General features: G+C 45.2%; 1 protein-coding gene across 1 annotated transcript in view; it reads left to right on the forward strand.

The window, feature by feature from the left end:
- The window catches only part of LOC140429611 (fibrillin-2-like), a 496,823-nt gene that overhangs the window by 299,657 nt on the left and 170,838 nt on the right, over positions 1-26,328 (forward strand). The window contains exons 15-20 of the mRNA XM_072516854.1: positions 1,455-1,577; positions 3,464-3,616; positions 6,328-6,381; positions 14,310-14,435; positions 18,507-18,632; positions 23,134-23,253. Coding sequence (XP_072372955.1) covers positions 1,455-1,577; positions 3,464-3,616; positions 6,328-6,381; positions 14,310-14,435; positions 18,507-18,632; positions 23,134-23,253 — 702 coding nt within the window. The remainder of the gene's footprint in view (positions 1-1,454; positions 1,578-3,463; positions 3,617-6,327; positions 6,382-14,309; positions 14,436-18,506; positions 18,633-23,133; positions 23,254-26,328) is intronic.

Consider the following 26,328-nt stretch of genomic DNA (forward strand, 5'->3'; position numbering starts at 1 on the left):
TGCCGAGAACTTATTTTCATTTGTGCTGTGGTCTGTGTATGGATCTTTAAGCAGACAACTTGAATATTGAGGGATAATCCATAGCCAAAACATAACTTCCCTGCTCTTCTTCAGAATAGTGCCTTGGGATGTTTTGCATCTACCCAAAAAAAGCAGATGCTGTCTCGGTTTAACATCTCACCTGAAAGACAGATCCTCTGACAGTGCAGCACTCCCTCCGTACTGCACTGGAATGGCAGCCTTGATTTTGGTGCTCACATCTAGGAATCGGAATGCTGATACAACACACTGCAAATCTTTGCCCTGATGGCTTGATCCAACATCATTTAATTAATAGTCAATCACACAAACCATTTGCGCCACGAGAGACTGCAAAGAGGTTGTTTATCGGTGATTAAGGTTTGGTACATCATTAAAATGATCATTAAAATGAATACTTACATTCGAATATATAAGCCCTAACTGTCTTTGACAAGTTTGGTTTGTATGTACAACATAAGTACAAAACTTCACACAATTTAATACATTTAAACGTGGAATCAGATGGCAAGATGTCATTTTTGCAAAAGGCAACACAAGACACACAGCAGCTAATGGAATTTTCATTTATCTGTGCATCTATACTCACTCACCTCTAGGTGCTGCCCACTTTTCCATAAATAAGAAAGAGCGCTGTTAATCTCACTGTTACTTTTACAGCATATTCTGGCCCAGTGTAATGAATGTCCTGTGATATAAAATTAACATGGAAAGTTAAAAGTTAATATCCAGGAAGTTAAGAGCTTTGTGATGAGAGTGTATATGCGGCATAGAGTATTAGTACGGGGCAGCACGGTAGCATTGTGTATAGCACAATTGCTTCACAGCTCCAGGGTCCCAGGTTCGATTCCGGCTTGGGTCACTGTCTGTGCGGAGTCTGCACATCCTCCCCGTGTGTGCGTGGGTTTCCTCCCACAGTCCAAAGATGTGCAAGTTAGGTGGATTGGCCATGCTAAATTGCCCTCAGTGTCCAAAATTTCCCTTAGTGTTGGGTGGGGTTACTGGATTATGGGGATAGGGTGGAGGTGCACCAAGAGCCGGTGCAGATTCGATGGGCCGAATGGCCTCCTTCTGCACTGTAAATTCTATGATTAGCCATGAGAACCCTACAATGAGAAAGGGGGTAAACAAAGGTATTGCCAAAACAAAGACCTTTGTGTCGGTCACACTCTGCCTTACTCTTAAAATGTTCCAACTGATAACTTCATAATGTGTGTGGGGTGTGCTTTCAGTGATTTTAGATTTCAGTATGAGAACTTAGCGAGCCGAGCATTCTTTAAAAAAAAGGGCGCCAGTTGGGAGATAATAAAACATTGAAGTCAAACAAGAAAATCATTCTTAACAGAATCATCACCGTGTGTTAGCTGAAATAATGATATTGAGAAGGTAATGCCATTTTCTGCTTCTCTCTTCAGATACGGATGAATGCCAGACACCAGGAATCTGTATGAATGGTCGCTGCATCAACACTGAAGGCTCTTTCAGGTGTGAGTGCCCCCCAGGCCTCGCTGTTGGTGTGGATGGGCGGGTTTGTGTCGGTGAGAGAGACTATATAATTCCAGAAAATGACCTACAAAGAACTGTCATTCCTGTTATTCTCAATTCATTCTTTCACAATATGCCTGAACTCTCCATGCTTCAGACTTTTTGAGAATAAAAATTGATTCAGGAACATTTTAGAAATCCCTTGTATTTTGGCTCAGACCAGTTGAATATAATCAGATCTGCGCATTCATGGAAAAAGTGCAAAACTGAAATAAATGAGGGGCGTCATGGTGGCGCAGTGGTTAGCACTGCTGCCGCATGGCACCGAGGACCCAGGTTCGGTCCCGGCTCAGGGTCACTGTCTGTGTGGAGTTTGCACATTCTCCCCGTGTCAGCATGGGTCTCATCCCCACAATCCAAAGATGTGCAGGGTTGCTGAATTGGCCATGCTAAATTGCCCCTTAATTGGAAACAAAAAATTGTGTACGCTAAAAAATGTTTTATTTTTTAACTGATATAAATGAATGAAAAAGCTGTTAAGGCTTCTGACATACTGAACATTTCCTTATTGTAAAATCATCACTAAAGATGAATTTAATATCAGATAGCTTAAAGCTGGTCATTGAACACAAATTCTGAATCATTAGGGATACTTAAAGGATCTTGTAACTGTTGTTAATTTTCCCGTGTATTGTCATGTCATCATATCAGAGTTGTTACGATGACACATCCTGGTTAGTGTCTTTTCATAGGAAACTGGATCAGCTTGTGCTTCAACCACAAATTAACTTGTGCCATCAGGCATACAAGAGTCAGAGGGCGTTTATCATCAAATTCCTGAAAACAGATCTTCCTTTTGTACTTCTCATAACATGAAAGGTGGCAGCAGACAGGTGGAACAAGTCCACTGCAATTTAATAATGAGCATTGATTCTGAACTGTCTAAGGAATAGGACCTTTACCAAAGCTGTTGATGTTGAAATCCTTGTCTGATTGCCTTGAATGGGTTGTAATGAAAAAGGCCCCCCTATTCACTATCTCTCTATGTTGCCTCTTTGATACTCCAACACTATTGTCAGCATTCAGCTGAAAAGCATGTATTTCCAGGAACTCTAAAAATAAACACAACATGTAAAGCAAGAGGATCAGCTGGGAATGTAGCAACACTTCATGAGGATTGCAGTAATATTTGAAGAATGCCTTAATTTTCCCCAAAGTGTTGTAAAGGGTTGTAAAAGTTGAACAAGATGTCTAATAGGCACAAAGGTCAGACTCTTAGGATACTTCAGGAGCTGTCATTTGTGATTTAAACATTCTCCTATTAGAATGTTTTGCTCTATTGTAAATTAGTTAAAGCTTGTTTCTCAACACTCTGCTTGACCTATAATGCTTCACAAAAACTGTGAATATAAATCCATTAAAACCCACTGCTTGCTTCCAGTATATAAAAGAGACCATTTTATGTAACATGTTCTCAGCATGCATTTGAGTACTTAAAAGGATCAGTGGTGTTAACATTTTCCACACTGTTCTACAAATATTCTGTAGCATGATTGTTTTTTCAAAAAGCCAAGAGCGAACAGGAAGAAATATGTAATTGAAAAGCTCTGTTCTGTTTAAATGATCAGTAGTTTTGGAAGAGTTGGACTCTTAACAATTTTTTTTTAATACTGTAAGCTAAACCATATTTTCACCAGTATTTCGAATGACCGATCGGTGTTTGAAATATAATTTTTAGGCAAATGCTGTGTGTTTGAGGCTACTCATTTGTCCTTTTGACATCACTCAGATGATCCCTGCCTCCAATGCAATAGTTGTGTCTTGATGACTAGTACTGAATAGGGCTTTGATAAACATTTTGAACTCAAATTCCAGACAATGAGAACAGCATCCAAGGTCTGTGAATGCTTCTTCATCGTGTTTTCTTTTATCGTTTTAGACACCCATATGCGCAGCACATGCTATGGAGGAATTAAGAAGGGGCTGTGTGTCCGTGCATTCCATGGGGCAGTGACAAAGTCAGAGTGCTGCTGTGCAAGTGCAGATAATGGGTTTGGAGAGCCATGCCAGCCTTGTCCAGCGAGAAACTCAGGTACATTTTCATTTTGACACGAGGCCAAAGCAGGAGGTTTTAAAAAGATGGGAGAAATGCAGTGATGCTTCATTCAAACATCTGTGACTGGATCTAAAAAGGGTTTTAACAGTTACAAATAAATGCTGGCTTTATGGTAGGGATATCCTTTATATTTTCTTTGTTTTCAATGGAAATAAGCACTTAACGTGCAGCTCATTAATTTCTATCTGTTTGTTTCAATTTTCTGATTTCTGAGGCAATCCAGAAAATAGTTGTAATCAGCTGTATTATTAACAAATTTTTAAAACTCCTGTGTTGAAGGGACCAGGGATTCTAATGTAATGCTTTTAGCTAATCCATTGTGAATTGTAATTGATTTCCTTGAACAGCACCTCCAGGCCTTTACAGGGTTCAGTAGAAACCGGATAGGAGATATTCTCAAAAGTCTGTTCCCTTCAGACTTTCTAGGAATCATCACAATGGAGGGGAATTAGATTTGAGCAGTAGCACAAAATTGGCAGTCGCAAATCAGTAATTGGTTTTACACTCTGATTGGCTTCCCATCTTGTTGACTTCAACAGGAAAGAAAATGGAGCAAATGTGAAATAGGTTGCCAGTTCACTATCACCTGTTTTGTGCTACCAGACGAAACCATCTCCACCATCTGTGTCTCTCCTCGAGCATGCAAACAATGGCAACTTATGCACTATTTCATAAGACGTTCATAAAACATTGTAAACAATTTTCCCTCGGTATATGCTGAATTGGTTTAAAATGGAACAAGTGGCCCATCCAAATAGTGGCACCAGTAGGTGAAAAAAATCTTTCAGCCAATTAATCACTTAATTCTAGACGTGCCTGAGGCTCAATCGCATTTTCACCTGAGCATCTGTTCACAACGACTTCCTTGGTTTTTGCCACACTTGTGCCAATTATACCCTGAATGAAAGTTTAATATGGGTCTTTTGGGAAATGTCTCTGTCCACCTTGTATATTAGAATGTATTTCTCTGAGGCAACTTAATTCCTGCAGTAATATTAAGCCACCAAGAAGTACCAAGGGTTCATCCCTTAGAATTATGTTAGAGAACTTCAAATCGAGCAGCAGAGGGAATGTAACGACGACTGGTTTCAGTATCGTTGGGCTGAAGAAGGGAACTCAGCCAAGATACCCTCCTTCTGATTGTTGAGAAAGAAATAATTTAACAATGTATAATACCTTTCACAGCCTTGGGGCATCCTGAAATGCTTTACAGCCAATAGAGTACTTTTGAAGTATATTCACAATTACAATATAAGAAAACCATCCAGTTCCAGCCTTGGTCCCAATGCACTGGATTAGTGCTCATGTGAGGAGTGAGACAGAATGAGGTTTGCTGGCAATGCTGTAGAAATGTTCTGTGGATACAAGGATTACATATGAAGAATGACCACTTGTAATAATATCACTAATTTTGAACACACAGTTTAAAAGTTTTTCAAAGTTCTTAATTTATATTTATTTCCACCTCTTTATACAGTATTGATGTATTTAACCATTGTCCATTCATTGTATTGACCCAAATCTGCTACACATAGTTAAAGATCAGGGGCGGGATTCTCTCAACCTGGGGCCGGGCCAGAGAATCCCTGCGACCGGCGCTAATCGCGCCACGCCGCCCCGACACCGGCACGTGATTCTCCGCAGAGCGTGGTTAGCGCAGCGCCGGTAGGGACCGCTCTACGCAGCCGGCCCGCCGATTCTCGGCCCGGGAATGGCCGAGTCCCGCCGGCGCCATCCACACCTGCACTCAGCCGGCAGGAATTCGGCGTGGAAGGGTCAAGGGGTGGCATGAACCGCTCCAGTGCCGTGCTGGCCCCCTGTAGGGGCCAGAATTGCTGATCCTGAGGCCGTGTTGACGCCGTCACAAAACGCGACAGTATCAACACTTAGCCTCAGGATCACAGAATCCCGCCCCAGGCTCTGCCCATTTAGTGACCATTGTATCTCACAGATTCTTAATTTATAATCTCTATTTAGGATTTAAGAGCAGGAGTAGCCCCTTCAAGCCTATTCTGTTGTTCACTAAGATCAAGGTAACTTGATTGAAACCTTTAAGATCCTGAAGGATATTGACAGGATGGATGTGGAGAGGATGTTTCCTCTTGTTGGAGAATCTAGAACCAGGAGTCACCGTCATTCATTCAAGACGAAGATGAGGAGAAATATTTTCTCTTGAGTGTTTTAAGTCTTTGGAATTCTCTTCCTCAAAAGGCAGTGGAAGCAGTCTTTGAATAATTTTAAGACCGAGATTAAAAGATTAATGAACAAGGAGACGAAACGTTATATTGAGAGTAGGCAGAAATGTGGGGTTGAAGTTACAATCAAACCAGCCTTGAACTTACTGAATGACAGGGAAGGCATGCAGGGGCCGAGTGGCCTACTCCTGCTCCAAATTCACATGTTCATATGGCGAATGTGACGCCGCCATAATCTTTGACTCCTTGCCTGCAAAAATCTGTCTAACTCTGCTTTGAATAAATTCAGTGTATTTCACATTTAAGATAGAAACTGCAAATATTAATTTGATGTCTATAATAGCATTTGCATTTCTGTATGTTTTATTGATATTTTAAGTAAGACCGTGTTTGAAACTTCATCTCTATCAGCAATTTTATTATCAGATGAGCTGGGGATTCCAGCTTTCCAAGTTCATGGTTGTTAATTAACTTCTTGCTCTGCTTTTACAGCTGAATTCCAGGCCCTGTGTAGCAGTGGAATTGGCATTACAGCTGATGGAAGAGGTATACTGGAAAAATATTCTCACTTCAAAGCAAAATAGATCTATGTTCTGCTAATTCTGTATCTTTGCAGTTCTTGATCCTGGGTAAAAAATTGCGAGGTCATATGTGTTCAGAATTCAACACTTTGGAGGCTTTAGTTCATTATACAAATTCACAAGTACACTTTAAAGTCAAATATATGCAGCCCTTGTTTGGAAATCCTTTCAGAAATTGCTAACTACATATAAACAAGTAGAAAGTTTTCCTGTTCAGTTTGATGAAACTTTGTAGAGAGAAACTTTATGATTTTGCTGATCACAGAGGCGATTTTCCTTTCTTCAGTATTCATTGCCGTTGACTAAGACAGTGACTCTCAACTCTGTGTGAATCAGCCACCAATTTGCACTACCCAAAAGATGAAAGTACATTGCATTTAAACATATTTTGTTTGAAAGGATGATTGAGCTGTGTTATCTGTGTTAAAATTAATCTTGCAAAAAAAAAATCTATAGAAAGCCTTGGAAGATAACAACATCTTCTGGGTGATATGGATTAAGTTGTTGACCCAGATATTGCAGTCAGCGGTCACGAACAGTGTTCATATTTCATTATGCTTACATATACCCACAAACGTTTGGTAATTTAAAAAAATTCTTTCATGGGATATATGGGCATCACTGGCTCGGCCTGCATTTATTGCCCATCCACAGTTGCCCTTGGAATGGTGATGGAGAGCACCTTCCTGAACCGCTCAAGTCCCATGTGTTGTAAGAACACCCACAGTGGTGTTAAGGACGAAATTCCAGGACTTGACCCAGTGACAGTGGCAGAATGGCGATACAGTTCCAAGTCAGTATAGTGTGTGGCATCAAGGGGAACTTGCAGGTGGTGGTGTTCCCAGGCAAATGTTGGCCTTGACCTTCTAGATATCAGAAGACATTGCAGGTTTATAAGGTGCTGTCAAAGGATAAGTTCCGGCAATTCATTTTGTAGATGGTACAAACTGCTGCCACTGTGCGTCAGTGGTGGAGAGGGTGAATGTTTAAGACAGTGGATGAGGTGCCAATCTGGCAGTCTGCTTTGCCCTGGATGGTGTTGAGCTTAAGTGTTGTTGAAGATGCACTCATACATGCAGTTGGAGAGTATTTCATCACATTCTTGATTTCTGCCTTGCAAACGGTGAGCAGACTTTGAGGAGTGAGGTGATGATTTACTCACCACAGAATTCACAGCCTCTGACCTGTTCTTGTATGGCTGGTTCAGTTCAGTTTCTGGTAAATGGTAACCTCCAGGATGTTGATAATGGGGGATTCAGCAGTGGTAATGTCATTGAATGTCATGAGATGGTTAGATTCAACCTTGTTGGTGATGATCGTTGCCTGGTACCAATGTGAGGTGTGAATGTTACTTGCCACTTGTCAACCCAAGCCTGAATGTTGCCCAAGTCTTGCTGCATATGAACATGGACTGCTTCAGTATCTGAGGAGTCACGGATGATCCTGAACATTGTGCAGTGATCACTGAACATCCCCACTTCTGACCTTATGATAGAAGGAAGGCCATTGATGAAGCAGCTGAAGGTGGCTGGGCCTCATGCAACAATTTCCTTGGACTGCGATGATTGACCTCCAAAAGGCACAACTATCTTCCTTTGAACTAGATATGACTGCAACCAGTGGAAGGTTTTCCCCTGATTCCTATTGACTCTACTTTGCTGGGACTCTTTAATGCCACATTCAGTCAAATGTTACTTTGATGTCAAGGGCATTCTCACCTCACCTTTTGAATTCAGCTCTTTTGTCCATGTTTGGACCAAGACTGTAATTGGGTCAGGAGCTGAATGGCCCTGGAGAAACCCATACTGAGAGTCAGTGAGCAGGTCGTTGCTGAATAAGTGCACTTGATAGCACTGTCAATTACATCTTCCACCTTTGATGGGGCGGCAATTGGTGGACTTCGACACTTCCTGTTTTTTGTGCACCGGACAAATGTGGGCAATGTTTCATTGCCAGGTAGATGCCAGTGTTTTGGATGTACTGGAACACAGGGGCTCAGATGGTTCTGGAGCACAAGTCGTGAGTATTATTGTTGGAATATTGTCAGGGCCCATAGCTTTTGCAGTACCCAGTGCCTTCAGCGATGTCTTGTGAAATCACGTGAAATGAATCGAATTTGCTAAAGACTGGCATCGGTGATGCTAGGGACCTCATTCAGGAGATCAAAATTGATTATTCACTCAGCATTTCTGATTGAAGATGGTTGCAAATGCTTCAACCTTGACTTTTGCACTGATATGCTGGGCTCCCCCATCATTGAGGATGGGGATATTTGTGGAGCCTCCTCCTCCAGTTGGTTATTTAATTATCCAGCACCACCATTGCGTACTGGATGTGGCAGGACTGCAGAGTTTAGGTCTGATCCGTTGGTTGTGGAAGTACTTAGCTATGCCTATCGCAGGTTGCATACATAGTTTGGCATGCAAGTAGTCCTGAGTTTCACTCAGTTGGCATCCCATTTTTAGGTGTGCCTGGTGTTACTCCTTCCATGCCCCTCTGCACTCTTCATTGAGCCAGCGTTGATCCCACAGTTTGATGTCAGTAGTAGAGTGAGAGATAGGCTGGGCCATGACATTACAGATTGTGGTTGAATAAAATTCTGCTGCGACGGAGGCCCCACAGGATTCCCAGTTTTGAGTTGCAAGATCTGTTTGAAATCCATCCCAAAACGCACGGTGGTAGTGCAACACCACATGGTGGAGGATATCTTCAGTGTGAAGATTGGACTTCTACTCCACATCACCAGCATTGTGGAAACTCTTCCCGATACTGTCATGGACTAATTCATCTGGGACGAAGTGTTTTTTACCTCTTCTTTTTTTACACATCAATGTAAGATCCATCTCAGTGTTGTGACCTCCACAGAGAATTCAGAACCTGGGGCGAAATTCTCCGGTATCGGCGCGATGTCCACCGACTGGAGCCCAAAATGGCGCAAATCAGTCGGGCATCGCGCCACCCCAAAGGTGCGGAATGCTCCGCATCTTTGGGGGCCGGCTAGGTTGGTGCCGGACGAATTTCCGCCCCGCCAGCTGGCGGTAAAGGCCTTTGGTGCCCCGCCAGCTGGCGCGGAAATGACATCTCCGGGCGGCGCATGCGCAGGAGCGTCAGCGGCCGCTGACGGCATTCCCGCGCATGCACAGTGAAGGATGTCTCTTCTGCCTCCGCCATGGTGGAGACCGTGGCGGAAGGGAAAGGGTGCCCCCAGGGCACAGGCCCGCCCGCGGATCGGTGGGCCCCGATCGCGGGCCAGGCCACCGTTGGGGCACCCCCCGGGGCCAGATCGCCCCGCGCCCCCCCCAGGACCCCGGAGCCCGCCCGCGCCGCCTTGTCCCGCCGGTAAGATATTTGGTCTAATCTACGCCGGCGGGACAGGCATTTTAGCGGCGGGACTTCGGCCCATCCGGGCCGGAGAATCGCGCGGGGGGGGGGGGCCCGCCAACCGCCGGGGGGTCGTAGAATCTCGCCCATGATCCCCAATGGCTTTTTTAGTATACAAGCAATGTGGTGTGATACTGAGTCACACAGTTTAGGAAAGCCCCAAATTCCATCTTTGGGTTTTGCAGTGTTAGATAATCAAAACTGACAATGGGATACAAGCACTATAATTGGCTTCAATGGCTCTAGGCTTTTTCCTAATTCCTATGAGCAAGCATTTCAATTCTCCTTACCGCTTTCTATTATGTGGGTCTGGTGGTGACCAATACCTAAATTAGCTTACCACTTAATTGAATGGTCTGCTTCCACAATAACACACTGAGCTACTGGGCCGCACATTGTGGTGTAAAGGTTTTGACTTACTGCATCTGTTTGGAATCTATCTATCCCATTGAGATAGTCTCAACGTAGCTCACCATGCTGCAGTTAAAAGCACATATATTGGAGAAATTTTCATATTTCAGTCCATAAAGATGCAAAACATTTCGGACAAGTATTCTATAGTTTTCAGTTTTTGCTGTTTTTTTCGTCCTGGGAAAGCACAGCACCCTTCCAGTGAGGCGAAATATTTTGAAAACTTTCAGGCCTAAAATATTTGTCAACTGAACGGTCCCTAATTTTCTTAAACCACAATTTGAAGAGTGAGAATAAACTTGAGAGCTGAGCTTTAGAAAGACTCTGTTTCCCTGTGAAATTAGTGAGAAATCAGTGACGAGGGGCGTCATTCTCCGACCCCCCGCCGGGTCAGAGAATCGCCAGGGGCTGGCGTGAATCTCGCCCCCGCCGGTTGCCGAAGTCTCCGGCACCGGAGATTCGGCGGGGGCGGGAATCGCGCCGCGCCGGTTGGCGGGCCCCCCCGCTCGATTCTCCGGCCCGGATGGGCCGAAGTCCCGCCGATAAATTGCCTGTCCCGTCGACGTGGATTAAACCACCTTTTGAACGGCGGGACAAGGCGGCGTGGGCGGGCTCCAGGGTCCTGGGGGGGGCGCGGGGCGATCTGGCCCCGGGGGGTGCCCCCACGGTGGCCTGGCCCGCGACCGGGGCCCACCGATCCGCGGGCGGGCCTGTGCCATGGGGGCACTCTTTCCCTTCCGCCCCCGCCACGGTCTCCACCATGGCGGAGGCGGAAGAGACTCCCTCCACTGCGCATGCGTGGGAAACTGTCAGCGGCCGCTGACGCTCCCGCACATGCGCCACCCGGGGATGTCATTTCCGCGCCAGCTGGCGGGGCAACAAAGGCCGTTTCCGCCAGCTGGCGGGGCAGAAATTCCTCCGGCGCCGGCCTAGCCCCTCAATGTTGGGGCTCGGCCCCCAAAGATGCGGAGCATTCCGCCTTTGGGGCGGCGCGATGCCCATGATTGGCGCCGTTTTGGGCGCCAGTCGGCAGACATCGCGCCGTTTCGGGAGAATTTCGCCCATTGTGTGTCATTTGCTGTCTCCAGAAGGGCATGAAAGTCATACTGGAGTTACAAGAATCAGCACAGGATCATCATCCCAATTAGCATACCCTGTCATTCATGCTAATTTTCCATCTCCCATCCAGCGCCCAGTGCTCTTTTCTAAGACACAGAATACAAATGAATGAATTACTTGGCTGTTAAACATTCACAAAGTGCTGCCTTCCCTCTGCGCACCTACCTAGTCCAATATGGTGGCTCCACACTTGCAATGCATGTTTCTAACCTATTAGGAGTTCAGTAGGCTTATTGATGCCCAACATGCAGACACAAAGCTGCTGAATTTTCTAAAAAAACACATTTTCATTGAAGTGCATTTACGTACAATAATTGTATAACACAGATAGTCCAGTGCATGTACACTACAGGTGTAACATTTCAAGACTGATTGTGCTCCACACCAACTCCATAGTTGTAAGGTCAGATTGCCTGCCTTTGCATTTTGAAAAACATTGGGCAGCATGCCTGGAATTTTGTGATTCTTGCTTGCAACCAAAAAGATCCTTCTTTACCTACCCTATCGTATAAATGTATCATAAATCCAGGACCTGACTTGTGTTGGGATACCAATCAAGACCCCAATTTTTGTTTCCGGATGAGAAACCCCAAAAAATTTGCAATTTGTGAAGCTGTGAGGAAAAGTTACTTCACCCCAGGAGTGATAACACTGATCAGTAGGTATATTTCATGTCAAAACAAATATTAATTTAACACCAAATTAACCACATTAAAATCAAATAAATAGTTTTACACATAACCGTTAAACAGTTCTTAAATAAAAGGAAACACTTTAACTTATGACCTACATCTTAACTATATATATTCCAATCAAGCATTCTAATATGGATCAAATGCCACTTATAAATAAAGTTAATAATTCAGGTTTACTTGATGTTCTCTCTGTAGAGGCCTTTTGAAGAGAAACCCTTTCAAGAGCAGACACAGGCCACTTTCTGTTCAACTCAAAATCCCATGGCAAAATTGCATAAACTACAGACAGACCTGGCTCCACCCATTAATTGCATCATCTGTATCCCAAGCATAAGGGGTGGGATTCTCTGATCCTGAGGCTAAGTGTTGATGCAGTTGTAAACGCCGTCGCGTTTTACGATGGTGTCAACAGGCCCCTAGGAGCAGCGATCCTGCGCTGCACAGGGGGCCAGCATGGCACTGCAGAGCCACATGCTGCTCCAGCTGCCGATACCGGAGTCAGAACGGGCGTCGCGAGTTCGTGCATGCACGCTACGGCCGGTGCGAGTTTACGCATGCGCGCTAGTTGCCTTCTCTATGCCGGCCTGAGAGCTACATAGGCCCCCCCCCCAGGATAAGCCCGCCCACCGATCAGTAGGCTCCGATCGCGGGCCAAGCCACCGTGGAGGTCCCTCCCCCCACCCTCAAACCAGGCCGCCCCCCGCAACATGAACGCTGAGGTCCCGCCGGATAGGACCACACATGAACGGCGCCGGCAGGACTCAGCCTAACTCGGCGGGCACTCGGTCCATTGCGCGTGGAGAATCGCATAGAGCGGCCCCCGACCGGCACCGTGCCAGTGCCAATGGCGTTGCTTCTCCAGTGACCGGAGAATCGGCGGACTGGCGTCAGGGCGTCGACGCATGAATCCCCCCCCCCCCCCCCCCCCCCCGGGGATTCCCTGACCCAGCATGGAGTCGGAGAATCCCGCCTAAGGCACCCTCCTACTAAAGTGTCCTATGACCCATTGAGCTAGGGCTAAACTCAAATTATCTATACCCAGAGAACTGTCTAAACATCATTAGCCCTCTATATGTAAACATGTAAATGGTTTCAAACCTGATCAATGATCATCTCACATTTCCAACTCCATAATCAGAATTTCAGCAGACATACTAACTGTATGTATTTGATCCCAGGGTTTTTAATGCCATTACAACAAAATATGAAATAGAACGGGCAGGATTCTTTGGTGCCACAGCCAGGTGTTTCATGGCGGTGTGCCGTTCTTTGGCAGCGGCATTCTCTCTTCCCGCTGCTTGTCAATGGGATTTTCCCATTGAATCCACCCCACAACACTGGGAAACCCACGGACGGGGGTCCGCTGGCAACGAGAAAAGAGAATCCCAACAGCGAGAGAATACTAGCCAATATGTAACAATTTCCTACATTCATCACACTTAACACCAGAGAATGGGAGGTAAATGCTAACATGGACTGATTCAGATAAATGACCTGTTTCTGTATTGTTGCTTCTAAGCATTTCTATAAGACTCTCATGAGGACGGGGTTTCATGAAGCTTTATTGTGGAGTTGTCGTGCAACACTACTGTTGTGGTGAAATAAAACAGCCTTGCATTAACTCTGAAATTGTATGGGTAAAGCTGGGATCAAAGCACCTCCTATTCGACAGCAGTCCAGTTCATGTGTCCTATTGACTAGGAACTCTTTACCAGGCAGGACAGGCCAGGAATAGAGCTTAGTAATATTTACCCTGAAATGTAAATGTCCCAAAACACGTTGAATTCAGTGCTTTCTCCAGTGGCTATGTGCAAAAAAGGATTACCTGGCTGCGTAGGCTCAATTGTTATTTAGAGTTTAGAATGAAATTTACCTGGACCTGAACTTCACTTTCCAATTTATTGCATTGAATGTAACAAGCCAAATAGGAAAAGTCAATGCTCCAGATGTTTACGTGTCGGGGGGCAATTTCTGAGTTCCTGCCTCACATAATGGAAAATTGCAGATATGAAGCTTGCCATTTTTCATCTTGACATTTTAATGAATAGAAGATCAATTAACATGCAACCTTGACCTCTAAATATGCACTGCCAACAGAGGCTGTGAACATGGGCACAAGCTTTTAAAATTGGGCCTGTGGATAGTGTTTATAAGTGTAAATATTATAGAGTATAATACATATTTACCACTTAAGAATGGCTGCAATGGACTAAAACAGTATTGATTTTTGAAGTGTTTTGAATGGGAAATCATTGATGTATTTACTCTTGTGTTCTTTGGTGAATAGATATTAATGAATGTGCCCTGGATCCAGAAATTTGCCCCAATGGAATATGTGAAAATCTCCGGGCCAGCTATCGCTGTATCTGTAACACTGGCTATGAGTCTGACTTAAGTGGGAAGAATTGTGTGGGTAAGTCAAGCTATGAATGTTTGTGTACAATTTAACCACAGAGGAGCGTTTTTCTTTTTTGTTCTTCCTTCTGCCTCCCTGCAGGAAATCAGTTATCACTGGCCACCCTAGCTTTTAGGATTTGGAGCAACCAAACTTCAAATGGAGGTCATTCACTGTAAATCATTTGTGTGAAAGCTGTAGGATAAAAAAATGCTCTGAATGCTGTATATAGCAGCAGGGGAAAATCACTTCGTATTTTATGGAAGATTGGTGGACTTCCAAATGAGCTGGAACTAAAATTCCAAATGTGATGCTTTGATCGTTCCAAAACATTTGGAAATCAAAATTTGCTAATGCGCTTAAGCTTCTCCCAGCTGTGATCTTACTTATGCCCCATCCTCTGTTTGCTTCTCCCACTACACTTTTCGTAACCTCCTTGTCCCCTCTCCAGAACCAAAAACCTCAAACCCCACAGGCTGTCAATTTGATCGCTTTGCTTGCGGCAACATTTCGAAGTCTTCTTTGCTGTGCTTTTGAACTTTTGAAACGCATTAAAAAATAATCATTATCCTAGTCCTAAAATTGACGGACTACCAGAACAGAATGTGTGAGTCCAGATTCGGGTTGGCACACGAGAGGTTATTGCATTGTGTAACTCTGCTTGTGCGACTCCATAGCTGGAGCAAATATAATCCCAAAGGTGTCTCTGAATTTTGCTCTAAGTTCACTCTGAGAGTTTAGGGGATCTCAAGAGAGAGTGGCCTATAAATTCTGAAATACAAAAGGAAGAAAAGTTGTGAATCACTTTAACCTAATCACAATGCACTGAACTCTGCATTTCGTTTTGTGCCTTTATAACTGATTTAATTGGAGGTATTTTTTAATATCACATTTCTATGCAATGAGGTCAGAAAAAGCAATCGTGAAAGTATTTTTTTTCTTGCACATGTTTAACTCAAAAGAATTCTACATCTGTTTACCATGGAGCCTTGGGAGCCAAAGATCATCTGTGCCTTTGGCTAAAGAAAATCATTTCCACGAACATTTGTCAAAAATATTGTTTCTTCAAATATTCTTCAAGCTTTTCCTTTCTTCATATATTTGTTCAATGCATTGCACTGAGAAGCAGCTGCCAAGGTAGCAACAGTCAAATACTCTAATGTTTAAAAGAACATGAGGTATTTTATCTACTCTATCGGAATTTGCAATTATCCAATACGTTTAACCCATCATAGATATATTTTATAATTGTTCACTAGTCTATGGTGAGTGAATGCACATGTTGAATTCAATTTTTATTGCATGGAATTCCAAAGTTTTTGTTGCCTTTCGAGGATTGTCTGCTGCAATCCAATCTGTTTTCAACAAAAATACAAAACCAGTGGTATTGACTATCAAGGATTGCTGTTTCCCATAATCCGGGTTATGTTAAATAAATAAATCAAATTATATTTTGGTAACTGTCAATCCAAGCTTTTACCAGTGATTTGAAGATCATATTGTGTGATTCTGTCCATTCTTTCTCAAGGCTATAATGCCATCAGAAATAAACAAAATTCCTTTTCCATATGCCGGCTTTTTTCTGTTTCTTGAATGATTTTTTTTGAGCTCCTAGTGGTGATGCATATTCAATGGACTGGTTTTACAGGATGCCATGGTCCCCATCCTTCCCCCACTTCCTGGGTAAAAGGCCGGTGAGGAACCCACCCAAGGGAAGAATGACTGCCCTGCTGCCACTTAATGGTGAATTGGACATTAATAGGCTGGAGGTAGGGGGCGGGATTCTCCGACCCCGCGTCGGATCGGAGAATCGCCGGCAGGCCGCGCGAATCGCGTCACACCACCCAGCGGAGAATCGGCGCCATTGGCGCCGGCGTGGTTGGCGCGGCGCCGGTCGAGGGCCGCTCTACGCGACCGGCCCACCGATTCTCTGGCACGGATGGGCCAAGCGGCCGTAAGAAAAGAGCCGAGTCCCGCCGGCACCGTTCTAACCTGCTCTGGGCGGTGGAACCTCGGCGTTTACGGGTCGGGTGGCGGCCATGGGGGGGGGGGGGAGAGGGGGATCCGACCCTGGGCGGGCCTCCGATGTGGCCTGGCCAGCGATCACGGCACACAGATTGGTGGGCCGGCCTCTGAGGTTCGAGGCCTCCTTTCCTACGCGCCGGCCCCTGTAGTCCTGCACCATGTTGCGTCAGGGCCAGCGCGTTGAAGGAGGCCACGGCGCATGCACGCGTTGGCGCCAGTGCCTCTGCGCATTACCTCGTTGGTGCCGGCGCAGCTGCGCATGCGCGGATTCCATGGCGCACAGTTCGCTCCGGGATCTGCAGCTGGAGCGGTGCAAACCGCCGTGCTGGCTCCCCGGAGGGGCCAGAATTAGTTGTGGGAGCGGCCCGTTCACGCCATCGTAAAACGCAACGGTGTTTACGATGGCATGGACACCCAGCCGCGGGATTGGAGAATCCCGCCCAGGATTTCCACCCCCTAGGGAAAAGAGGTCCCACCTCAGAGAGCTGTTGGCCAATCAGATGGCTGACAGATCCGAGGGGCCGTTTTAGCTCACTGGGCTAGACGGCTGGTTTGTGATGTAAAGCAAGGCCAGCAATGCGGGTTCAATTCCCATACTGGCTTGAGGTTATTCATGAAGGCCCGCCTTCTCAACCTTAACCTTCGCCTGAGGTGTGGTGATCCTCAGATTAAACCACCACCATTCAGCTCTCCCCCTCAAAGGGGAGAAAGCAACTATGGCCATCTGGGACTATGGGTACTTTCTGTGCATTTACCTGACAGATATGTGGTCCCAATAGCACTGGCCACTGCACGGACTACAGGTAGACCACAATGGAGATTGCAGCTCAAACCAGATTCCAAGGCTGGGATTCTCTGTTGTGAGCCCGCCCCGCACTGCTGGCGAGGACAGAAAATTTGGCATTCAGCCAAATCCCCAATTGACTGCAATGGGACCAGAGAATCCCACCGCTGAGAATGGACAGAGAATTCCACCCCAAGGAAAGTGGGAGGCATTTTGCCAGGGCAAGTGGGGAAGGGGAGAGGAGGGAGGGGCGGGGGGGGGGGGGGGTGGGGGCTGGTGGTGGTGCTCTGTTTGAGAAGTGGGGGGATGAATCGGAGGGTAGAGGGTGAAGTGCGATCTTGGGTGTGTTGCCTCCAACGGGCAAAGGGGAACCACAATGTTGGTTACCACCTCCCCCATTAGACCCCGTATCAATAAGGATGGCTAAAGCTGCCAGGCTTCCCACGTCGCGTAGACGGGGGGCGGGGGGGGGGGGGGGGACAAGATCTAGCAGTTTATGCTTCAGTAAGCATGTAAACAGTGTCATATATATATTGGAAAAATAACCATGGCCCCTCTTTGACATTATTCCTTTGTAATTTTTTTCTGACTGAGGTTTATCTGTGTACAAGTAGGAATGGGTCAATTGTGCATCCCCGATAAAAATTGAATTCCTGGCCCGTGGTTATTGAAATTAACAAAATTATATTGAACTTCTGATAAGGTGGTGTACTGGGAACCATGTTATATCCTATACTAAGTACTGTCATTAGATTATTAGAAATGAGTTCCAAACTCCATGTTATAGTTAGTGTCATAAAGTGCCACACTCATTACTGCATACATCTCACCAATGCACACGACTGAATAAAATAAGTACACGGCTGATGCTTCTGAGGGCTTCATTGGAATGAAGAGGATTAAATGACATGGCTCTCTTTCTTGACCAATCCTTACTTTTCTTTGGTTCACTAAGTTTTAAATTATAGCATGATTAACATACATAACAATGAATAACAAATGATTGTTAATGAACCTTGGTGTAGCCCCATCTAGCAGAAATGCATATAAATATTTAAATTGTTGATAGATATGGAAATTTGACTTGACAACACATTAGTTGAAGACCATGAATGTAAATGCAAAACGTTGTTGAACCTTTCTACTGAATGTAGAATGTAAAAAACAGGTAGAAAAAAAAACTACTTTTCAATTTGTTATTAATAATTCAGTGAAGGTTTACTTCTTTCCTGTATAGTTTTTTTCTTCTCTTTGTGATTTATGCTATTCTTGTCTTCCAGACATTGATGAATGTTCAGTTAACAGGCTCCTATGTGATAATGGGCTTTGTCGGAACACACCTGGCAGCTACACCTGCAGCTGCCCGAAGGGCTACCTCTTCAAACCAGAGTCTGAAATGTGTGACGGTGAGGATATTAATGAACGCAGTCAATTGAAAATGACGTCTAACCTTTATAACAATTTAGCATCAAGAAATAACAAGCATCTGCCTTGCACGGTACCACCTGCCCAAATCACTTACAGAAGAGCACCTTTGCACTCCAGCACACAACAAACCAGCACAAATTCCACAATCTGTGCTTTCCAATAACATCAAAAAGCATTTAAAATTTTAAAACCAGATTTGGTGATTGATTATTATTTTTTCAGACTACATTCATTTGGGCAGAAGCAGAGGTTGGTTGCCTTCAGGGTTACAAGCAGCAAAAGTTACTAACATGCACATTATCAAAGTGAGAATTTTTCTACACATATGTCCGCTTAATTAAATTTTCTCATCCTATATTTTCACCATCTGCGAGAGGTAACAGTAATGTTCACCTACTTTTAATCGGTAATGTGAATGTAAACGGGCCATGCTGTACCAACTGCTGGTTAATTGTATCCTTTTCCACTGCTGCCTCACGCCGCCGAGGACCCGGATTCGATCCTAGCCCCCGGTCACTGTCTGTGTGGAATTTGCACATTCTCCGTGGGTCTCACCCCCAGAACCCAAAAAGGTGTGCAGGGCAGATGGATTGGCCACGCTAAATTGATCCTTAATTGGAAGAAGAAAATAATTGGGTGCTCTAAATTAATTTTTTTTTTCCAGCCACAAAACAGAGAAAAAAAATCAGGTGACAGAATCATTGATTAGCACTGCTTTCCGTTACAACCATTGGACAGTGTCAGCCAGGACTTAGACAAATATGTCAGACAGGATAACTATTCACAGGGAAGTCACAAGCAGCAATGCACTGCTGCTTCAGCAAATTTGTTTGTGGAATTTGGCAATTTGGTTGCAAATTAAAGATAATACTTGGGATGATAGAAACAATTTCCCATTGGGTGGGATTTTCTGGCCCTTCACAGAATCTTCTGGTCTCACCGAAGGTGAGCGCCGCCCCCCCCCCCCCACTGAAAAATCCCCCTCCACATCGTCATTGTCATCAGACCCCCATATCAGAGACCCCCCCCCCCCCTCCACATATCAGAGATTCCCTCCCACCCATTAGTCATCCCTGCCTAGAAGCGAAAGAGCAATTCAAGCAGTTGCAGTGAAAAATTACTTCTTTTTCGCTTACCTGTCCCTTGCACCTGCTGCCTCAGACAGAAGTGTAGAAAGCAGCAGCTGTTACTTCATAGAAAGTCAATGAGTGGGATTCTCTGCTGCCCGGCGCTGATATCGTAATCAGTGATAGGGCGGAGAATCCCTTTTGACGTCGAAATTGGGTGCAGTGCCTGTTTTCGGATGTTCTGCCCCCTCCAAAACGGCATCATCGGACGGCCTCGGGGTGTCACCTGAAGGCCCTCCCCGATGCTCCACCCCTGAAGGGCCGAGTTCCCTACAGCGTGGGACACGTGTGCTCTGAGTTTTTGCCTACCTCGCGTGGCGGCTGCGGACGGTGTCCAGCGCCACCACAGATGGGGGGGGGGGGGGGCAGTTCCGCTGGCCAGGGGGGGCCCCAATGAGTCTGGGGGTATTGGTGGGGGGGTGTTCCAGGGCTGGCAAGGGCGTTACAGGAGGGAACTATCTGGCAGACGGGGTCCGCATGCGGCTGACACCATGTTGTACGGCGCAACAGCAGCAGGTCGTCGCCATGCGCGGCCATGGACCCGGAAATTCACCAGCCATTTATGTCGGGAACGGTGGGAGTTTTATATGGCGCGACTGCTAGCCCCCCCCCCCCCCCCCCCCCCCCCAACCGGGTGGAGCGTCGATGCGGGTGCGGCGCAACTTTTTCATCGTAAAACTAGACACTTCCTCCGCACATAGTCTCAAAATCGGAGAATCCAGCCCAATACATTATAAGGCTTTAAACCTTCTGTTCACTTTAAAAGTGAAATAGCTTTTAGTAGGCTGGGATTGATAGGGTAATAGCTTCCAGGCAACCAGGCATCTGGATTTTTTCCATCGCCCTTCACACTCCTAGAGAAGAGGGAAGGATAGAGGAAATCTTTTAGGTGTGCCCAGTAGAATATTGTTGTTTTCCGCAGATGCTGTTTTGTTAACAATTTTCTCAAACTCCACAAAACCTTGTTTCCATAGAATCCCTACAGTGCAGAAAGGGGCCATTTGAAAGAGAACCCTACCTAGGCCCACTCCCCCACTCTTTCCATTGTAACCCCACCTAACTTGCACATCTTTGGGCACACTAAGGGACAATTTAGAATGGCCAGTCCACCTAACCTGCGTGTCTTTGGACTGTGGGAGGAAACCAGAGCACCCAAAGGAAACCCACGCAGACCCGGGGAGAACATGCAAACTCCACACAGCCCAAGGCCGGAATCAAACCCAGGACCCTGGTGCTGTGAGGAGCGCTAACCACTGTCCACCGTGCCACCCATGTGGTTAAATCACAACAGCTGAATCAGGGCGCTGTGGTTTGGGGAATTTGATATTTTTAGTCTGGACAGTAAATATTCTCTCAAATGGCAAAACAGGACTAATTTAAAACAGGTGTTATTTTGATGTATACTCCCGGTGTAGCCAACATTTCATTCGTAGTAAACCAAAAGGTATTTTTTTCCTTGTTTTTCTAATGTGACACAGACATGTAATAAGAGCCCTGATGTATGCAATAAAACCACAATTGAATTCTTGGTTTGAAACGGATACAGTATTCGGTCATAAGATAATGCCTGCTTGAGAAAGGTTACAACACTAAACTTTGGTGTGATTTTACAATTTGGTAAATTGAATGGAAAACTAGACTCCACTTTTACTTTTGGGTAACCCAGTAGCAAATAAGTTTCATTTACAGTTTTTGCTTCTGTGAGCCTTGACTAAATGACCCATAGCATGCAACTCTTACAGTCTTGTATGATTAAATGGGGTACATTTTAATATTAAGTCAAGCAATTCACTAGAATTGTCTTTGACCCATTTAATTTGGAAGGCAGTTGCTCAACTCTCAAGTAAGGGGGCTCAGAGGAGTGAGGCCTCCTCTGGCCTGAATTTACTTTTTAAAAAAAATATTTTTATTCAAGGCATTTTCACAGACACAGAAAGGATCAGAAGAACTACCAAACAATTCAATGAACAACCGACACTCACCCACTACTCCCCTGACGCCAACCCCCCTCATATCCCGCCTTCTGCATTTTAACCCCCTTACCCCCCCCCCCCACCCTTGGTGATCCCTCATACCTCCTTAAAGAAATCAATAAACGGCTTCCACCTCTGGGTGAACCCATCTGCCAACCCCCAGCAATGTGGTTGACTCTGAACTGCCCTCAAGGGCATTTAGGCATGGGCAATAAATGCTGGCACAGACAGCAATGCTCATGTCCCATGAACGACTAAAAAAAAAACCAGGGGCGGCAGCCCAGGAAAGGTCGACAAATCTCTCCTTACAAAGTCCCGAAGCTGCAGATATCTAAAGTTATTCCCCCTTGACAATCCATACCTCAGGCATGAATTTTTGCGAAGAATGTTTCCAGAACCATATAAAAATGTTGTGTGGGACCTTGTTCCAGGATTCCCAACCCCATTCCTGGCACCCCCAATTTCTGACCCGGGATGAGGGTGTGGATACTGAGCCCCCACATTGAGCTCCAAATCCGTCCATCTCTGTTGTGGGGGTAGGCATTCACTGGCCCTCTGCAACGTTTGTGGAGTCAGGCCAGCTTCTGGATTACTCATGGAGCTGGATTCTTCCGCCCCGCCCTCTGATAGATCACCAAAGGCAGGGCGCGGACCATGTAATGGTCCATTGACCTCGGGCGGGAATTTCCGGTCGCTGGGCGGGCCTGGCAGGCGAATCTTGCCCACGGTTTCTGGCCCCTCAGAGACATTGTGAACCATAATCTGCATTTGGGAATCTCTTGAATGGTGTTTTCCATACACATGATGCTCCCATGCCAGCTCATTCCTGGTCATGCCCCTCGCCCACCCCTCCTGGATCCTCATAATCTCCATGCCAACTCACGGCCCTTCCATGCCCATTCACATGGCACCTGTGGCCATCTATGCTTTGCTTCTGGGGTGAGCAGACTCAGCTCTATCCCGCACCGCCCCCCACAAATCAGAGATCACAACAGCCGTGGGCCTTCCAACCATCTGGCGAGCCTGGAAATTTCCTGACTCAAGCTATTTGCCTCGGTAGCAGAAGTCCGCCCTGGTTGCTTGATGTGACGAGTGCAGGGAAGTCCAAGTCAAAATCACCTTGCATTCATAGTGTGTTATTTACTCACTATGTTCAACTGTGCTCGAATCATATCTAGTAGTAACATCTGATACAATTCAAGTAGCCCTCAATTTACCCAATGTACTTTATGAGCCTTCGCTGTTCAGTACTTTTCCCTCTCGGTTCCTGAAAGTAATTTTTAAGATCTTTTAAATTAAAATTGTAATTTTTTTTGTTTTGACTGCAAGTCTGTTTAAATCTGTAACAATATTTAAGAGTGGCTATTCTATTTCTACAGATGTCAATGAATGTGAGAGCAGCCCTTGTGTCAATGGGGAGTGCAGGAACACAGTCGGTTCATTCTCATGCGAGTGCTCTACTGGCAGCAAACTGGATTCGAGCAGAACTGTCTGCATTGGTAAGATACAATCTCACTTTTTCTCTTGAAAACAGAGCTCAAAGGTCAAACTCAAAAGATTCCAGAGCTGAGAAAATAAGTTAGTTTCCAGCCTTGTGTTTCTTAATACATTTATGATGAAGTTATCAAAGTATAAAGTTTAGGCCATTTAAATATTACCTGTGTTGCAAATATGTTGTCAGTTTTCTTCATTATACTTTTCATAACTAGCAATGCAACAATAGAAATCCTCTCGTCGGAGTTATGCAGCCTTCGATATATCAAAATAGTTTAAACAATCAAATTAATGAATATCGGTTTGGACATTTCTTATGGACTAATAAACTCAACAAAAACAAACTATTCCATTTGCAGTGTAGAATTTGCATGATAGTTCTGCCACATATCCAACAGAGCAGCAATTGTTCATTGGTAACGTATATCTACTGTCACAAAGGCAGACCTATTTTCCTGAAAATGTTCTCAGCAGTGCAAATTGAGAACCTGACATCTTGATATTCCAGCAATTCTTTAAAAGGTGGTGGGCTAACTTATTTTCTCACTTCTGAGCAGAAAGGTTCTGTGTATCATGGCTAAATGTGATTATTACTGAGTGTTAACATTCTTCCATTTTGTCTGGCATACATTTAAGTCAGATTGTGCTACTGGGTCAAAGTGGATCTTTGAGGAGCTGCAGATACTGTTATGACTACAGTATCGCGATACTCAAATAGCACAATGATGCTAATGGTTCAACCCCCGATAAACGGCTCAAAGTACAAACTCAAAAGATTTCAGAGCTGAGGAAATAAGTTTTTTTCCAGTCTTGTATTATTTTTGAATTGTTTTGGTGCCATTTTACTTCTCAAAGGACATTCAGGATTGAATTGGATTTGTTTATTGTCACGTGTATCAAGGTACAGTGAAAAGTATTGTTCTGCGTGCAGCTCAGACAGATCATTCCGTACATGAAAAGAAAATACATAATAGGGCAAAGGTAAAATACATAATGTAAATACATAGGCACAGGCATTGGATGTAGTACTATTCGGTCGAGAAGATGTGTGAAGAGATCAGATTAGTCCATAAGAAGGTCATTCAGGAGTCTGGTAACAGTGGGGAAGAAGCTGTTTTTGAGTCTGTTCGCGCGTGTTCTCAGACTTTTGTATTTCCTGCCCGATGGAAGAAGTTGGAAGAGTGAGTAAGCTGGGTGGGAAGGGTCTTTGATTATGCAGCCCGCTTTCCCTAGGCAGCAGGAGGTGTAGACAGAGTCAATGGAAGGGATGCGGGTTTGGGTGATGGACTGGGCAGTGTTTGCAACTCTCTGTAGTTTCTTACGGTCTTGGGCCGAGCAGTTGCCAAACCAGGCTGTGATGCAGCCATATAGGATGTTTTCTATGGTGCATCTATAAAATTTGGTAAGAAGTCAATGTGGACATGCCGAATTTCCTTAGTTTCCCGAGAAGGTATAGGCAGTGCTGTGCTTTTTTGGTCGTAGCATCGACGTGGGTGGACCAGGACAGATTGTTGGCGATGTGCACACCGAGGAATCTGAAGCTGTCAGCCATCTCCACCTCGGCCCCGTTGATGTAGGCAGGGGTGTGTACAGTACTTTGCTTCCTGAGCTCAATGACCAGCTCTTTAGTTTTGCTGGTATTGATAGCGAGATTGTTGTTATTACACCACTCCACTAGGTTCTCTCTCTCCCTCCTGGATGTACAATCATCTGGAAAGGAATAATTTGATTAGAGATAGTCAACACGGTTTTGTGAAGGGTAGGTCGTGCCTCACAAACCTTATAGAGTTCTTTGAGAAGGTGACCAAACAGGTGGATGAGGGTAAAGCAGTTGATGTGGTGTATATGGATTTCAGTAAAGCGTTTGATAAGGTTCCCCATGGTAGGCTACTGCAGAAAATACGGAGGCATGGGATTCAGGGTGATTTAGCAGTTTGGATCAGAAATTGGCTAGCTGGAAGAAGACAAAGGGTGGTGGTTGATGGGAAATGTTCAGACTGGAGTCCAGTTACTAGTGGTGTACCACAAGGATCTGTTTTGGGGCCACTGCTGTTTGTCATTTTTATAAATGACCTGGAGGAGGGCATAGAAGGATGGGTGAGTAAATTTGCGGATGACACTAAAGTCGGTGGAGCTGTGGACAGTGCGGAAGAATGTTACAAGTTACAGAGGGACATAGATAAGCTGCAGCGCTGGGCTGAGAGGTGGCAAATGGAGTTTAATGCAGAAAAGTGTGAGGTGATTCATTTTGGAAGGAATAACAGGAAGACTGAGTACTGGGCTAATGGTAAGATTCTTGGCAGTGTGGATGAGCAGAGAGATCTCGGTGTCCATGTACATAGATCCCTGAAAGTTGCCACCCAGGTTGAGAGGGTTGTTAAGAAGGCGTACGGTGTGTTAGCTTTTATTGGTAGAGGGATTGAGTTTAGGAGCCATGAGGTCATGTTGCAGCTATACAACACTCTGGTGCGGCCGCATTTGGAGTATTGCGTGCAATTCTGGTCGCCGCATTATAGGAAGGATGTGGAAGCATTGGAAAGGGTGCGGAGGAGATTTACCAGAATGTTGCCTGGTATGGAGGGAAGATCTTATGAGGAAAGGCTGAGGGACTTGAGGCTGTTTTCGTTAGAGAAAAGAAGGTTAAGAGGTGACTTAATTGAGGCATACAAGATGATCAGAGGATTGGATAGGGTGGACTGTGAGCCTTTTCCCTCAGATGGTGATGTCTAGCACGAGGGGACATACCTTTAAATTGAGGGAAGATAGATATAAGACAGATGTCAGAGGTAGGTTCTTTACTCAGAGAGTAGTAACGGCGTGGAATGCCCTGCCTGCAACAGTAGTGGACTCGCCAACACTAAGGACATTCAAATGGTCATTGGATAGACATATGGACAATAAGGGAATAGTGTAGATGGGCTTTAGAGTGGTTTCACAGGTCGGCGCAACATCGAGGGCCGAAGGGCCTGTACTGCGCTGTAATGTTCTATGTTCTATCGTACCTGCTTCCACCACCACCTCAGGCAGCGAGTTCCAGGCTCCCATTACCTTCTGTGTAAAAAACGGCTCTCGCACATCTC

Source organism: Scyliorhinus torazame, chromosome 9, assembly GCF_047496885.1.
Source record: "Scyliorhinus torazame isolate Kashiwa2021f chromosome 9, sScyTor2.1, whole genome shotgun sequence".
In the NCBI taxonomy this organism is placed as follows: Eukaryota; Metazoa; Chordata; class Chondrichthyes; order Carcharhiniformes; family Scyliorhinidae; genus Scyliorhinus; species Scyliorhinus torazame.